Genomic DNA, 16,215 nt, shown 5'->3' on the forward strand with positions numbered 1-16,215 from the left:
ACCTACTCAACATTTAAGCTCCTCCACTAAACATTTAAGCTCCTCTAAAGAGGCTCAAATTGAAGTCTTTCACCTTTTAGGAGCAGGCAGAAGACAACTTCCCATCTGTAGCTCCATCCATCCCTGGAGAATCTGAATCCTGGCTCAAAGCAGGCAATCCCAAGAGGATCTGCCTTTTGGAACTTACTTCCTTATTTTTCACCTTGAATTGCTGGAACAAACAGCTTTGTTTATACATGCTTTGCTGTAGGACTTCCTGAGAGAGGTTCAGTCTTTAGCAATGTCCCATGAGCTATTATACTCCAGGGGATGGTGCAGCAGTGACCTGGATTGTTCACAGTTATTTGGGAACAGATCTGCTAAGCAGAGTGCGGGGGTGAGACAGGTCCAAACATACTGGTGAAATTCTTTTTTTCCCTTTCTGTGCTTCTCTGCTGCCATAGTTGCCTAGCTTTAAAAGATGTAATAAATATTAGAACATGTAATTAATATGACAAGACAGAAAACCTTATCCAAGCATACCAGCTCACACGCTGTGTACCTTTGAGGTACATGACTTGGACCATCACATTGGCAGCATGGGACCGAGGAGAGGGGAGGTTGCTTTCATTTCAAAAACAAATACCACTGATGCTGAGGGTGGGGGTAAAAGGGGATTCCAGAGACCAACATGATATAACCCAGAGTGACCTTACTGAAATCTTTGCCAGACAGAGCACGCAAGGTGCCCTGCCTGGCTGCAGACTGACAGGATTTTTGGACAAGACAAAGGGTGCAGCAGAAGCCAGGCTGACATTTGGGTTCTGATCAAGGTAGGCTTTAATATTATTTATGTATTTATACTTATATCCTGGGATGTGCCTAGAGCTGCACAGAGGTGACAGGCTTGCACAGCTCTGAACACGTTGCTTATCACCATCTGGCAAGACACTGTCTTGCCCAGAGACTTTTCTTCACACCAGCTGACAGCCCTATCATCTGTATTTCAGCAAAGCTGGAAATTTTCAGCCAAGGCTGAGGCTCCACACTTGGCAGGAGCTTGTACTGTGTGAACATGGACAATGCCTCCTGGCCCGAAATGGCTTTGTGTTTAAACAGATAAGAAAAAGCATAGCATGGGAAAAGGAAGGATTATTATCCTTATTTTAGAGATTGAGAGTTAAAGCCAGAGGAGTGACCTGGCAAAATTACAGAGGCAGGCTCTCTAAGAAGCAGGAATTGAATATTCAGTCCCAGTTTTGGGTTTTAACTACAACATTGAGCTTCTTTCTCTAACAGTTCCCTGGTAAACCCCGCAAGACTCTGCACAGGCTGCTATGCCTGATAACATGCAAAGATGACCAGTGGCCAGTGGGTCTCTATTCTCCTTCTTCCCTTGAGTAGATGTACTGGATTTGTGCTGAAGTAGTGGAAAACAGGCAAGGCTACATGTCTATCCCCCTATACTGTGCCAGCTTCAACACCAGAGTAATTACAGGAAGAGGAATAATCCACACCTGCAGGACAGCTGCAGGAGCTGCTGCTCTCTGGAGGAAGGGGATGCAGTAGTCAGGTTTTGACATTCATCTTCTCCAAAACTCTTGTTCTTGCAAATGGACCAAACGCTTGCAATTCAGTACTGCTCACCAATGCTATGATCCTCTCCTTGTGCCTGTACTGAACAGACTCAGCTCAGCCTAATGACTGGCCTCCAACCATGGCATAAGACTGTCTGGGCTGCATGGAGAAGGCCAGCTTCCCAACAGTTTTTACTGGTCATCCGAAGCTAGATAGCTATGGGAGTGCCTGGGCAAAACACAAGGAGATAGAAGGATACCTTCTGTTGCCCTGCAGTGTAATATCTACCTTAAATTACAATAAGTAGATGCTAAAACAGTCACAAACATGCAGTGATTAAAATCATATTCCTGGCCATGAACAGCTATAGTATGTCAGGATTAATGGTGGTCATCTGACATAGCTTTCAGTGCTCTAATCTGTTCTTCAGTTGGAAGTACTCATCAAAGTATCACACTGAATAAACCCACTCCACAGAACACACTATCTAGGTACATAAAAGAGCCAAGCAAAATTACCGCCCCTAGACTAGCTATTGCAGATGTTTCTCCTTTCAAGAACAGTCATGCAATTTTGGTCTCTGTCCTAAAAGGACAGAGTAGAACTGGAAAAGATGCAGAGAACAGCAAGAAAGATGATCAAAGGTCTGGAAGGGGTTCAGTGTATGACACAGGCTAGCACTTACCAGGCTGGGTAAGATATGACAGAGGGGGAATATGGCAACTGTCCATAAAATCCTCAGTGGCCTGGACAGGATGGATAAAGATCAACTGTTTACCACCTCTTCAAATAAAAAAACTAGGGGAAGCACTAGGGGCACCACTCAAAACAGCAGGGTGAAAATTCAGAATGAATCAAGGTGATGGGCCTTCAAACAAGGGGCAGACAACCAAGGGAAGTGCCTCTCAGGGAGCACCATGGATGCAAAAAATGTACATGTATTCAAGGGCAAACTGAACACTTCCATGGAAAAGAAATGCAGTAAGAGTCACCGAGCACAAAGACAGCACATCTAGCTCAGAAGAGAGCTACATACAACTGAAGGCTATGGCAAAGTATCACACGTGCTTCTGCAAGCAGATCCTGTGGACCACTGCCAGAGACAGAACATCCTGCTAGGAGTTTTGGTCTGACCCACCATGGTTGCCCCTTGTTTTCTTACGTATCTGCAGGTATAAACCACTTCAAGGCAGATGCATGTCCATTGGGAGTCTCTGACACAGCCTGGGTATGTACATACATACATACATCAGATAACCTTATGGGGAGCTGTGACTACTATCACAGCAATCACCTTCATTACAGGGATACAGGTCCTCCACATGGTTGCATCTCACAAGCGCTGACAGAAACCACATTTGTGTCCAAGTGCTGTGCCGCAGAGCTGCGCTGAACCCGGCAGCACACACTCTGTGGGGGAGCCACAGACCTGGACCTCATCAAGAGAGAAGAAAAGCAGGAAAGAAGGAGAGACCGAAATACGCAGAGAGACATAACAATGCATGGGAATAGCATGTATGTGCTCAGTAGGACCCAGACGTCTGGGTCTCCTGGTTAAATACCCTTGATTAAAAGTGGAGAGCTAAGAAACCTAACATAAATAACATTCCCCTCTTTATCCAAGTTGGAAACTGCAAAGAAAAAAAGAAGGTAAAAACCAAACTCTGCTATGAATGAAGCAAGTTTGGAGTGCCCACCTCTCTGAAGAGTGCGCCATAAAACTGAACAATATACGGGCAGTCACTGCTTCGCATTACTACATCAAGGTCCATCAGAAGCTGCTTCTGTTCTTTTTCATCCACTGTCGACCGAATTCTCTGAAAGAGGAAGAGTGGCAGAGACTTTATCACTTACATGCCATTACTGTATCCTCAGACCCGCTTCTGGAGAAGCATGCCAGGGACCCCAAACCCATGGCTGAGCAGGCAATCCCCAAGGCATGCTCAAACACACTCTAGAGAATTAAGCTGTGTTCTCAAATAAGAAATATAACTGAAAACCCCTAAAGCCATTTAATTCAGACTCTAAAATCCCCAGTCCTCTCATGAGCATCAACACTCTCAGATGAAATGTCAGAATGAAATTAAAAAGCAGAGATTTCATTAAAAACTACAGCAAAACAACACATTCAGGCTTTCATTTCAAAACAAATTCCCACACAGTTCTTAGCCATGTTGGACAGGGCTCGAAGGCTGTTTTGAAATTTAATCAAGGAACATTATGTTTAAAATTTCTAAGACAAGCACAGAAGACAAAAAGGGTCCTTCTACCATGCCTCCGCCATGGCTGGCACGGTGAAAAGGGACGGTCACATAACCGAGGGAACACATTGCTCTGGTAATGCTAATGGCGGGCAATAGTCCCGTGAGCTCTTCTCATAAAACTAACAATTCTTTACCTAGTACTAGCCTAGGGAACATTAACACTATATAAAAGATACTTTATATATATGTATACATGTATGTATATATGCTACATGTATATAAAGATATATATGTATACACACACTATACTTTATATATACACTATATATAAAGGAAAGTCTTATTTGGGCTTAAAACAACAATGCAAGTTTGAAAACAGAAAACTGTACGTGTTCAAACATGAACCTTGCTAAATGAAGGATGGAGAAGACCATCCCCAGTTTTTCATGTGATTTTACAGACATATTTAACATCTTGCACTAATTAATGCATTCCCTGAATCACAGGTGAGGAAATAGTGATCCTGAAGGTGTGACTCGTGTTGAAAAATCTTTTAAAAAAAAAAAAAAAACAAGAAAAAAATTTGGCAAGAAGTCCAAAGCAACAGAGGTAGCCTGGACCCTCCTTGAGGAGAAAAACTACTTGGCTATCCAAGAAAGAAAAATTATTCAAGGTTGTGGGAAAAATCTGCAAGACACCATCTCCCACTCTCACCGACAATACTGCCCTGTGAGCAACTGCTGGTGGCATCAAGACCACACACATTAGCAAGCACAAGACTAAGTATATGAAAGTACTTTCAAGGTTGGCCATTCATATAGCACCATTTGAGAAACAGTGCATGATAATGTACCTTAAGACTATTTTGTGATGACCCACACAAAATGAGGACAGTATCGACACTATAATTTTCCTTACCTTTGGTGTATCCTGATATTTTGGTATTTCACCACTTGTTCTTAATGTTCTAGTAGCTCTAGTTTGGCCTAGACCAGTAATTGTCTTGTTCGTATTGCCCTTTCCCCCCCATTGAATTCTAGAGTACTTGGGAAAACTGGCAAGAGATTTGCCCAGCACACCCACAATCTGTAACATCCATGCCCTGTGATGCCACTGAGCGGTTGGGATTTTGTAGTCACAACAGAGCAAGAAGATTGCTCAACGGACTAGTAATGAAACTAAAATGCTTCACCTCTAGGTCACTGGTTCAAGTCTGTTTCACAGAAGTTCAGACACATCACTGAAGGAAGCCTGATGAGTTTGATTATTTCTTTGTTTTGCGTCTACACCATATAATCACTGCAACCCCCTGCTGAGATATCAAAGGCTGAACAGATTGAATGTCTCTTTCTAGGTGGCACACCATCAGCACTGTGTGAAATGATAATGCCATTGCTCTGACCTCAATAAAAGATGATGGATGCCAAAGCCACCATGGTGGGACTTACGAGGAATAGTTTAGTCTCTCACTGTGATGCTACCCACACCTCTGAAAAGTTCACCTCTGGTGAGGAGCAATACCAAAAGGCGCTTTTTTCCATATTGTAACTCACATCTCCCTTCTGTGCCAACTCTGTATGTGTCTCCAAAAAGCCTCTTTCCTGGTCATCTGGGAGTCTCCCCAGCCCCCATTCTGCATTCCCCTTGCATCTGCACAATCCTGTCACAATCATCCCCACAGTGTGCTCCTCAAACTCCACAACTTCCCCTGAGAGCATTTCCTCTCACCTCTGACATTTCCTTCTCTGCTGTTACTTTTCCAACTCTGGAAAGCATGTGAAATGTGTTGTATGGAGGAGGCAATTTTAATAGCACCCCAGAACACTACTGAACCCAAAGATTCCTCCTTTTCCCAAACACAATCTCCCCAGGGAGAAAGAGAAAGGGCAGGCAGAAGACCCAGAGGACAGACAGTGGGTCAGCTATAGGGCAGAGCATCCAGGCAGACACAGGAGCCAAAGGACACCTTGAGAAGCCAGCATGGAATCACCAACAAACACTGCTTCAGGGAGTGAAGGTAATGACATGATGCAAGACTGGGAGGTCTCATACGAGTACTAGAGACTGGAGATTGGCAAATTCAAGATGGGGGGAAAACTATCAGGAGCAGCATGCAGCATAGCACTGAGCTGGGGTCAGCCCAGGCTGGAAAAGGTGGCTTTGTTTAGCTGGAGTGCACCAGGGAGTCTGTTGCAGGCCAGCGGTCCCAATTTACCAGCTAAGGAACGAGTGTTCACCAGCAAGACAAGGAAGAAACAGCAAAAGGTAACTGAAGTCAACAGCAGCCACTACCCAAATAGTACACAAGTCATAATGACCATCTGCTATCTAGCTCCAAGGCAGACTGCAAGACAAGCAGCTACCACAGACAGACTGCCCCAGGAACATGGGAGATAGCAGGGAAGGAAGACACAAGGTGAGGCAACAGCCTGAAGACACCATTTAAGACAGGGATGGACAGGTCTGACTTAGCTTCAGGTCTTACACTTCTCAGCCTGGTCTCTCTACTGCATGTAGTCACTGACATGGCCAAACAAGCCACATATGGAAAAAGCAGTTTTTTGTAGTAGAGGCTTATGGAAAGCCTCTTTTTTAACAGTTCCTTGTTGGCCTCAAACTTAAACTGCATTGAATCCTCCAGGAGAAAATGCTCCAGCCCTTTTAATACAAACACATGTTAGGACAAAGCCTTCTGATATCAGGAACAAGAGCTCTGAAAGCTATGCCCTGGGCAGCATCAACAGCAAAAGGATAAGCTATGCTGTGGATTGGACCACACTCAAACCTAAAAGCAGACAGATCCCAGAAACTGGACCCAAAACAGAAAAGACATCACCCAGCCCCAATATGCACACAAAAAGATTCAGGTGCAGTGGGTAGTGACCAGTTAAAAAAAGACAAGGAAAGGAAAGAAAAAAAGAAAAAAAGCTATAAACACCAAACTGAAAACCAACTCGAGTTACAAGACAACACAGTGTTGTCCTGCATACCAGGCTCACAGGTGTCCTCAGCAGAAAGCACAGCACAGCAGTGCTTCGCAGTGCCACTGGAGGGCTGGTGCTCCCAGGGGATGGCAGGGACTGAGGACACCAAACCAGCAGGAAAAAGGGGGTTTGCCCACTCACTGCTGAGGACGAGAATATTTATCTACCCATCCAAAACACATTTACTGCTGACAGAAGTATGTCAGGTCTTCCACTGATCACAACTAGCTTCCCACCTCCTACAATAAGGTTCTCACTCTCTCTCACCGTTTCCTTTTAGCCCTTACTCATTCACTCCCTTCCCAGTGTACTACCAGCAGGGCTTGGAGCACTGGTTTCCCCAACTCTCAGTCAGCTATCCAAACAGATGAGCAAAACAGAAAATTCTGCTCAATAAACCATAAGGAGTCAACTTGGGAGAGGGTACCTAATTGTGTGAAGAATGGAAATGATGATTTGCAATAAAGCTAGCTTGCAAAAAGCCCCAAGACTTCTCTTCAGAAGTCATATGGGAAATTGGAAGGACAGAGAAACTTGCCCCTTGGCTGAGCGTAATACACTAATGTGTCATTTTGGCAGGCTTTTATGGGCTATCAGGCATCCAGGTAAGGACGGAGAGATTATGGAGGTATGAATAAACGTTAAATTTCTGCTCTCAGGGATATCTGATACTTAGCAACCTATTTCAGCTGTGAGACTGCCATCAGAGAAAACCTGTGAAAGCCAAAGACATGAACATCTGTTTTAAAGCTATGGATGAAAGAGTAAGCACTGACTACTACAAGTCAAAAGAGGCACTGTGCTCTGAACAAGAAATGGTTCCACAGCTTACTGGCTTCTCCGGGAAGAACAGGGATCTTTAATGGACATAGGCTTGACCTCCTGAATTTTACATATCTCTGTTAAGAGACAGTGCCTTGGCCAGCTTCTCCAATTACCCAATTGATCTTGAAATTGCTTCTGATTTTCTTAGGACAAGTTTGGAGCAGAAGAAGTGGAAGACAACCTGTAATCTGGTCAAAAATACTGCTAGACTAAAGAGGAAACAAGAAATCAGCAACAATGTCTGAAGGCATTGGCTGGAACTGGAGACGAGACTAGGCAATATCGCAGAGTGGGACTAAATCAGCTAGGCTGATTTATACAATAGATATTGGAAGATACAGAAAATTATGGCATACAGCTGAAAATCACTACATCTTTTGGGGTGGGCGAAAACCAAACACAAGGATTGTGGACAAAAATGCCCTCTCCCCAGCTGGCTTACTCTCCTAGCTGTAACTATTTCTGACAGAAAAAGAATTCAATTAAAAAGAGGTACAAAATGTTTCCATGGGGCCATGACAGGAAGCTTGAAGGTCAACCAAAGCACAAAACACTCTACTTGTCTCTTGACAGTGTATTTTTCAGCTAGTTGAGCTGGCTGAAAAGGAATTGGCAGAAGCTGCTAATACTGTACCCCAAATATCGGAGGCGCTCCCTGCTGCAGGGCAGAAAGGACCTGCCTGGTCCCCTGGGGCTAGGGGGGCTGAGGGGGAGAGGAGCAGGAGGCAGAGGTCTCCTGCCAGCCACCTGCACGCTCAGGACATCACTGCTCAGGCTCCTGACCTGCACAGGTACCACCTAAGAGATGGAAGGTTGCCTATTTTAAATACTTGCTTATTTATCTTGTGAACTCTTCAAACAAGAAACTTTCTTAGCTTCTGAGAGGCCTTTTTAAGTACCCTGGCTAATAAAACCCACACCAGGTATTACATGGCAAAAAGCAGTGTCCTGCTCCAACAGGGAGAACACTCCCCAGCTTTCATTCCAGTTTGGGCTTTTCTTAATTTACGTATTTTTATACCAGTCCGGAAAAACCAAGTATGCCAAAGGTCTTTTAAAGCACTTTTTTTGTGTGAACTATCACCAGTGCCAGAGGGAAACCTCAGGACAGGAAGAAACCCCCCAGCTGCCTGGTGAGCTTCCCAAGAAAACCATTTCACCCAAATAAAATGGGACTTCTCTACAGTTCCTCCAATGTGCCAAAGACAGTCCTGTTCCTTGAATTTGTGGTACCCTCATGAAATGAGATGCACAGCCCCCTGAGGCAGCTGGGACAGCACCATGAGGTGATGTCAGAGGGCAAATACAAAAGCAGGCTGGAGAACTACACATACTGTTAAGTCTCTGGGATAAACCCAGGAGTGACAGCATTGGAGCAAACCCTGAGAGGGGACCAGCGTTCTCCAAGGAGCAAAGAAGCCCAGGAGATTATTCACAAGACACTTAATAACTGCCACAGACTGGGCAAAAACAGACTAAAGAGAAAACAAGTAACCAGAAGCAAAGTCAAAGGACACTGGGTAGAACTGGAAGCCAGACCAGGCAGTATTACAGAGTGCTGGTGCTGCAGGCTAATGCCAGCCAGGGCAAGGGCTTCTTCAAGGAAAACAAAGAGCCCAGAAGAGAAACCTGCCAAGGACATGAGGAGTTCATGTGCAAACTGGCCTTGCAATTGTGAGTTTGCAGAGACAGAACTGGCACTGGACAAAATTAGGCTGTTCTCTTTCCCACCTGGAAAAGTCTTGACCTTATATGCCAATAAATCCTCAAGAAAATGAATACTTTTTTTCCAGTGAGGGAAGACCGCAATGCCAGCTGTACCCAGAGCAAACAGAGACTTTGCATCTCTAGGATTATCTGAGAAAGGAAGGGACCTAATGAATAGGAGGATTGTCTGTTATTAAGATTCGGAAAACATAATGCAACATTTTCGAGGGACAAAAATGAGAAAGGTTTGAACACAAATCCTCTGAGTTGGATTCCTCTTTCCTTTATCCTCTTCCCCTCTTCCTGATGGCTGTAGGAAGAGGCTCTCTATGGCAGAAAGGATAAGGGATGCAAAAGCATCACAACAAAAACTGCAACTGTTTGCCTCCAAAACCAACCTGCTGCAGCTGGCAGCCTCACAAATGTGAGGTCCCTGCTCCTGCAGCCCCCTCCAGCCTGTTCCTGAAGAGGCACATAATGTCTTTTTGTTATTTGAATAGGTATTCATAGAGGTACAGAATGACAAAGGCTGAAGGAGAGGGAGGAGCAGGACTGGGGACAAGAGCTCATCATCCGAGCCTCTCCCCAGCAATGCTCCGCCAGCTGAGGCTTTCCTGCAGTGGTTTTATGCCAGCGACACAACGAGGCTCATTTTCCTCCTTTGCTGCTGATGCTCAAGCACAGATGAAAGCTTTCTGACTCATCCAGGGGCCTGGCAGCCCTGCCTGTGGGAGCAGCTAGACACCCTCGTTAAAGGTGCCAGGATTACATCTGCCAGGATCCATACGTTGGCTGGTGAGGCAAAATGCATAAAAGGAAAAAATGAAAGAAAATGGTGTCTCCACCTGCAGATCTCAAGTTATTTCAGTGATATTTCAGCACTCAGAAATTATTTTCCTGCAGTGGTAAGAAATATAGACAAGAAACACAGCAAAAAGGCTGTGCTCGGGGAGCCCCTGGGGACAGCAGGAGCCCGTGTGCCCTGCCGGCACTGGTGCCACACGCAAGAAGTGGGGAGAAAGTGGAAGGCTAAGTTAAACCACGCTTCAAGGAACCAAAGGCTCTTCCTTGTGTGACAGGCTGGAAAAAGCCAGAGGAAGGAGCTGGAAACAGAATTTGAGGGTATGCTCTGGCAGCTGCATCTGCAGAGGCCAAGTGGTGAGCAGGACAAGTGCCCAGAGGTACCAGGCTACCTCAACACAGCAGGAGCTGCCATCAGCCAGAGGAAGACTCCAGGATGGGCGCAAGAGCAACATTTCACACTGCACGCTTGTGGAACAAGGAGAATTTGAATCTGCCTATGGCAGAAGGGGCTGACAAGCCACAAGGGATGCAGCCGGGTCATGGTAGCTGCAAACAGGACTTGGCCCTTCCAGAACTGAGGTAGGAAGATACCTGACTGCGCTGGAAATTTGCAGCAGTGGTAGTGGAAATTTGGGTAGTGGTGGAGAAGGATGGAGGAGCAGCTGGGGGAGGCCCCTGTTCCAATTTTCTCTGCATCTAATTAGCAGCTTCTGGAGCCATCTCTGTGTTTCACTCATCAGTACAGAACAGCCAGCTTTTGGCTTGTGGCCTCCATAAACCTATTTCCTACTGCTGAATGTCCTTCCAAGGATGATTTGCCTGCTGCGCTGATGTTGCTCTTGGGGAAGCACAGGAGAGGGACAGCAGTACCACCAAATAACCAGAGACACTGGCTTCACAAGCCAGCTAGTTGCAGGGCAGCATTCCTGATGCCCTGCACACAGCATGGTGACACACCACAGAGTTGCAAGCAGATGTCATTGAGATCATTGCCAAGACCTCAAATCACCAGACTGACACATTTTCATCTCAAATCACGATCCCCCTTCTAAACCTTCTCGACCTTCTCTTACAGAAGGGCATTATGCTGAAGGAGAAGAAAACAAGTTAAGTCCCTGCCTGTAGAGCAAGGAGAGACCGTGGAGAGCAGCTGGTTTTCCTGAACACAGGTGGGGAGCTGAGGCTTCAGACAGCAATAACTCTGCAAGCTGTCAGAACACCACAGGCTTGAGGGAAGACAGAGGGAGCAGGAGGTGGACAGCCCCAAACATGGATGGCCCACAGGGCAGATTTAAATAGAACAGGAGCAAGCAGATTAATGCACAACCTTGGCTGCCCCAAAAGCAACAGCAATCTGACAAAAGGCTGAATAGTTTGGGATGAACTAGTCACTAGTCCAAGCTCAGCCCTGTCCTGAAACCTCATCTCAAACAACTACCATCCAAGCTGTGGAATAGCTGCTGCTGCCTTGGCTGTTCCACCCACAGGTCTTCTTTACTCAATTTCGTGTTTTATCCCCACTGGGACAAACAGAACAGTCCCTTGCCACTAACATTTTAGAAATTATGTGGTTGCCCAGACCCTCCAACCTTCCTTCTCCTGCAGGCCTAGCCATGCCCGCCTCAGGAGAGTGGATTCAGGGAAAAGAAGGTGGCACTATCCCAGCCCACAACATTGACATTTCAAAGTTTAGACACTGTAAACCTATCAGGTTTTACTTGTTTAAAAGTGAGCACCCAAGCCCAGCACCCCCCTGAAGCTCAGACCACCTCTCTTCCCTTGGGAAAGCCAGGTCAACATGCTGTGCAATGTCATCTCCGACTATGTGCTTCAAGAACACGCATTGGTGCCTTCTGCCTCCCACATGGGAGCTGTACCTGCATCACAGACTCTCAATGCTGACAAGATTATCCTACAATGCTGAACACCCCTTGCGCAAACACAGTCTGGGACCACAGAATTTCTGTGCCATCCTTCTCGATGATGTTAGCTAATCCAACAAAGCGCTCTGCTCAGCACAGCCGTACCCATTGCAAAGCTGCGGATAACAAAGCCACTCAGCTATAGGTATGCATTGTTTTACCCATGGCTATCATAATTATAGCAGCAAAACTATAGTTACCCGGGTCACACACCCTGGGTTTGAGAAGCTGAGGGTGCCCAGGCATCATTTCACTACATCTGCAGTTTTCAACCTATCATCTGCAAACTCCATCTACAAGTTCCACCAAAGACAACTAAGAAAAACAAGCCTTTAGCTACAGGTAGCCTCTAGCTCCACTGGAAACTTTAGGGATTCAAAACCAGGTTGAAACACCACTGCCTGGTATCCAAACCACTCAGAGACCTGGCCAGTGATCCCACTGCTGTGAGGAAGTCAGTATTTACTGGAGAAAATCAAAGGATGGTGGTTACTTCAGTAACCCAACACTCTAGAGACAAGTATGAATTATATTCACAGCAGCTAGAGCTGGGGCTGAGACATGTCTACCTGGCATCTGAGGCCAGCAGGAGTGAACATTTCCAGATCAGCTCAGGGAATATTCCAAAGAAGGCAGAGAGAGTTGGGAAAGAGAGCAACACAGACTCCTACACGGCTCACTTATACTCTTTCATGGGAGCCATGGGAGCACTGACAGTTGATATCAACAACAGAGATAAAAGATTGATGTCATTAGCTACCAGGCAGCAGCAAGCAAAGAAAAGGATGAAGATGAGAGAGAAAGAGAGAGAGAGAGAATAACTGCTGCCCACCTCACCCAGCTTGATGGACAAGCAGCTCCTCAAAGATGCCCAGTAAGCAGCACTGCTGCAACAAGACAAAGATTACTCTGTATCACCCAGCTGGGAAACGAGGCTGCATATTGTTTCTGGTTTTAAGGTGAGGTTTTGGGTAGCATAAGGTAGGAAATGGTCAGTCCAGAAAACTGCTACGCTTTCCATCTCCAGAGCAGGTCTGGCATGGTAAACACAAAGCAAAGATACTCCACCATACATCAGCAAGAGCAAAAACACTCCCTAGAAGATGTCCACTCCATTCCAGCTCCTCCTGGTGAGACCACACCACTGCACATGCTTACATAAAAAGCAGATTTTAAGTCACTACCTGATTTCACAAAAGACACCAAGAAGCTATTAGATGTCAACTTGTGCCTACCACCAGCCTAGGCTGTATCTGAACCAGTGACCCAGAGGTGAAAGGCCTATGCCCCATTATCAGTCTCCAGAGACATGTGATCCCCTCAAAACAGTAGGTTCCTGACAGGCATTTTCAAAAGGGCAAAAGCAATTATGAGAGCTTCACAAATCACTTGACAATATGCCCATTATACAATGTATTTTCAGCACATAGCAGCCTTTACACTGGAAATAAATAGAAAAGAGCAGTAGATGGGTGCTAGATGGAAGAACGTTAATTCTCCATCACATTTCATCCCTAATGGACTGAAGTACAAATGTAAGTATGGGCATCACCTACTTTAACTGCCATAATTTGCCCACTTGGTTTGTGGACCATTTTGTTGACAGAACCATAAGCGCCTCGTCCAATTTCTCCAAGGTCTTTCAAGTCCTCTGCTGTAAAATCCCAATGTTGTTCAGGGGAAATCTTCAATTTTCCTGATGATTCAATGCTGTGTGTTCTCAGTCTCTCTCTGTCAAAAATATTGGGAAGCAATTTTTCCACATTTTAAATAGTCTGTAAATTTCTCTTTTCAGCACTTGATTAAACATTAGAAGAGAGGGGTTCACAAAGGCTACAGCAACAATCTGACTCCACAAAGGATTTTGGTTGGGGTAGGGGGTGCAGGGGTGAGGGAAAATGTTAAATCAAAAATGACATACGCTTGCCCACAGCTTCAATTAAGGAAAAATTTCTCCAGCTGTGGCATAAAATTCAATGTGTCTCATATAGTAGAGTCATTCTAAACACTCATTTACACAGTTTTTTCTACTTTGCACAAAATATATCAGGCTTCAAGCAGGATCTGGTAACATGCAGAACCAAGAGCCTGAAGAGCACTCCCCAGCCCCATCTCCCCAAAGCTTCTGCTGCTCTATACCACCACACTCCCACCGTCTCCCTTCTAGTTGGGTTTCTATGCAACACAGACAAGCTCTTCTGTGTGAATCAATGGGACTTTAGAAAGAGTTTGCTCTTAATGGAAAACTGCAATTAATTAAAAAAAAAAAACACCAACATTTTAGGTAATCATTTAATTTATTCAAAAAACAAATAAAGAGCCAATAATTTATATTTATAAAAAACAAGACAAGTTGTGAAAACAAAAACTGCCTGTTCAAGTGTATCTTTACCGAACACCTAAATTAACATTTTTAGGCAAACATTGCTCCTACTTGCTCCACCAAGATTTGTCCCCAGTAAGGAGCAGACCAATGCCCAAAATTTGTAGGACTGAAGAGTTCAACAGTTGTTTTAAGGTGCCCCCAATTACTCGTTCAAATGCAGCAATGCTATCACTGAATTAGTAGGAAATGCACAAGTATTTTCAACACTCTTCATCTTAAAATGCCATGCAAATTTTCAGGTTTTCATTAATTGATTAGCCGATTCGCACTTCTTAAGTTGTAAAGAAAGCCAAAAGCCTGAGTTTCCCACTTTCGAGTAGCATTAACAGCATTAAAGACAGCTCCCACTCCAGGGCACACCAATCTCACACAGATATTAAAGCACACAGGTACTTCTGACCACCTTGTGTACAAGGGAGATTCTGTCAAACTCATCCCTTGGACTCTGATCACTTCTCTTGGGCATTTGATCAAGCCACCATTTGCTCATCCAGGGTCCGACCCAATGAGCAGAACATACCTGAAGTGTTCAACCAAATGCATAAAGCTTATTGAGTTTATCAGCCAGAGGAATAAACATGTTCTGGCCTATTCCACATGGATAAATGCAACCATTTGTCAACCAGCAGCTGCAAACACTACCCAGCTGAATACGACGGTGGGTCCAACCATGACCTCCACCAAGTTTTATTTGGAACCTGGGTTTTGTGAGGGCAATGAGGTCAGGCCCAAAGGTCAATTGACTGGAGCAACTATGGTTCAAATGGCTTCATCTGCTGCACTTCAGATTCTCTGCAACGCTTTGGTTTAGCACTTCCCGGGCTTTGAACAGCTGCACGTCCCGAACCCTTGACCTGTTCGATGAAAGCTTTGCTGAACAGCTCCTCTCACCACTTCCATGCTGTGCCTGCCCTGGTCTTTCCTGATCTCTAAACTGCCTAGTCTGAGATTTTCAATCTGCCACTCCCTACAGTGTCTCTCCACTGCCTTTAGGAATAATTTGGGAAACCTACTGATAGTGCTACAATACAGCGCAGATGTGACGGACACAGCAGCCCGTGGAGCAGAGGTGGTACCCCTTCATTAGCACTATTTACACTATCTTTGAGTTTCTGTGCATAATGAAACACTGCATTGAGTGGGGTTCTCCATGGAATTGGACTACTAAAGAGCAAGGAATGAAAATAAGGTAGTAAAACGGCCCCAAAAAAGAACAGAGGAAAAAAAAGAAAAGAAAAAATGAGAAGAAACATGACCTCCAGACTTGCCAGCTGTCTTGCAGGCAACTTATGTTGGAAGCTGCATGAATTGGTTACTATCTAACTTCTCAACCATCCTATCTTGTCAGTACCATAAAAATAGTTCTTCTTTTGATGGAAGAAGGTAGGTGAGAAGCATCATGCTAAGGAGGCACCAGCAAATGGGCATTTCCTGCCTACCTCCTGTCAGCTGGCATGCAGGAAGAAGCACAACCAGTGAGAGCTAAATCTTGTTCAAAAAGGCAGGGAAAAAAAGCAAAGAGGTGTTACCAGGTGGGTGAAATGTGAGATTTGATTTTCTGAGCAAACGCTTTCCATCTCTTGTTTCAAAACAACATTTCATATTGAAGTTCTCATAGAGTTAAAAAATTTAAATGTTGACATGGTTTATTCAAATAAAGCAATTAAACACATCTCCACTCTTCCCTCTGTGTGTTTTTCTGCCCAGGAAACTTTGCGTTTCTTACCCTACATCAGAAGAGAAAGCTAATTTGAATTCATTATTTCCTTGTTACACAAGAAGCCTGTTTCTCCCCAGCTGTAGCGTGAAAGAAGATCTGTGCCATT

General features: G+C 44.9%; 1 protein-coding gene across 3 annotated transcripts in view; it reads right to left on the bottom strand.

Annotated features, from left to right (window-relative positions):
• The window catches only part of MAP2K4 (mitogen-activated protein kinase kinase 4), a 100,353-nt gene that overhangs the window by 30,441 nt on the left and 53,697 nt on the right, over positions 1–16,215 (bottom strand). For 2 of the 3 annotated variants that reach the window (XM_010579453.1, XM_010579454.1), the window contains exons 3-4: positions 13,560–13,734; positions 3,255–3,374 (exon numbers count right to left, since the gene is read on the bottom strand). In XM_010579453.1, the coding sequence (XP_010577755.1) occupies positions 3,255–3,374; positions 13,560–13,598 (159 nt within the window). In that variant the 5' untranslated portion in view covers positions 13,599–13,734. The remainder of the gene's footprint in view (positions 1–3,254; positions 3,375–13,559; positions 13,735–16,215) is intronic. The other variant, XM_010579455.1, reaches the window with a different exon arrangement.

The sequence above is a fragment of the Haliaeetus leucocephalus genome, unplaced genomic scaffold, assembly GCF_000737465.1.
Source record: "Haliaeetus leucocephalus isolate CR32 unplaced genomic scaffold, Haliaeetus_leucocephalus-4.0 Scaffold657, whole genome shotgun sequence".
In the NCBI taxonomy this organism is placed as follows: Eukaryota; Metazoa; Chordata; class Aves; order Accipitriformes; family Accipitridae; genus Haliaeetus; species Haliaeetus leucocephalus.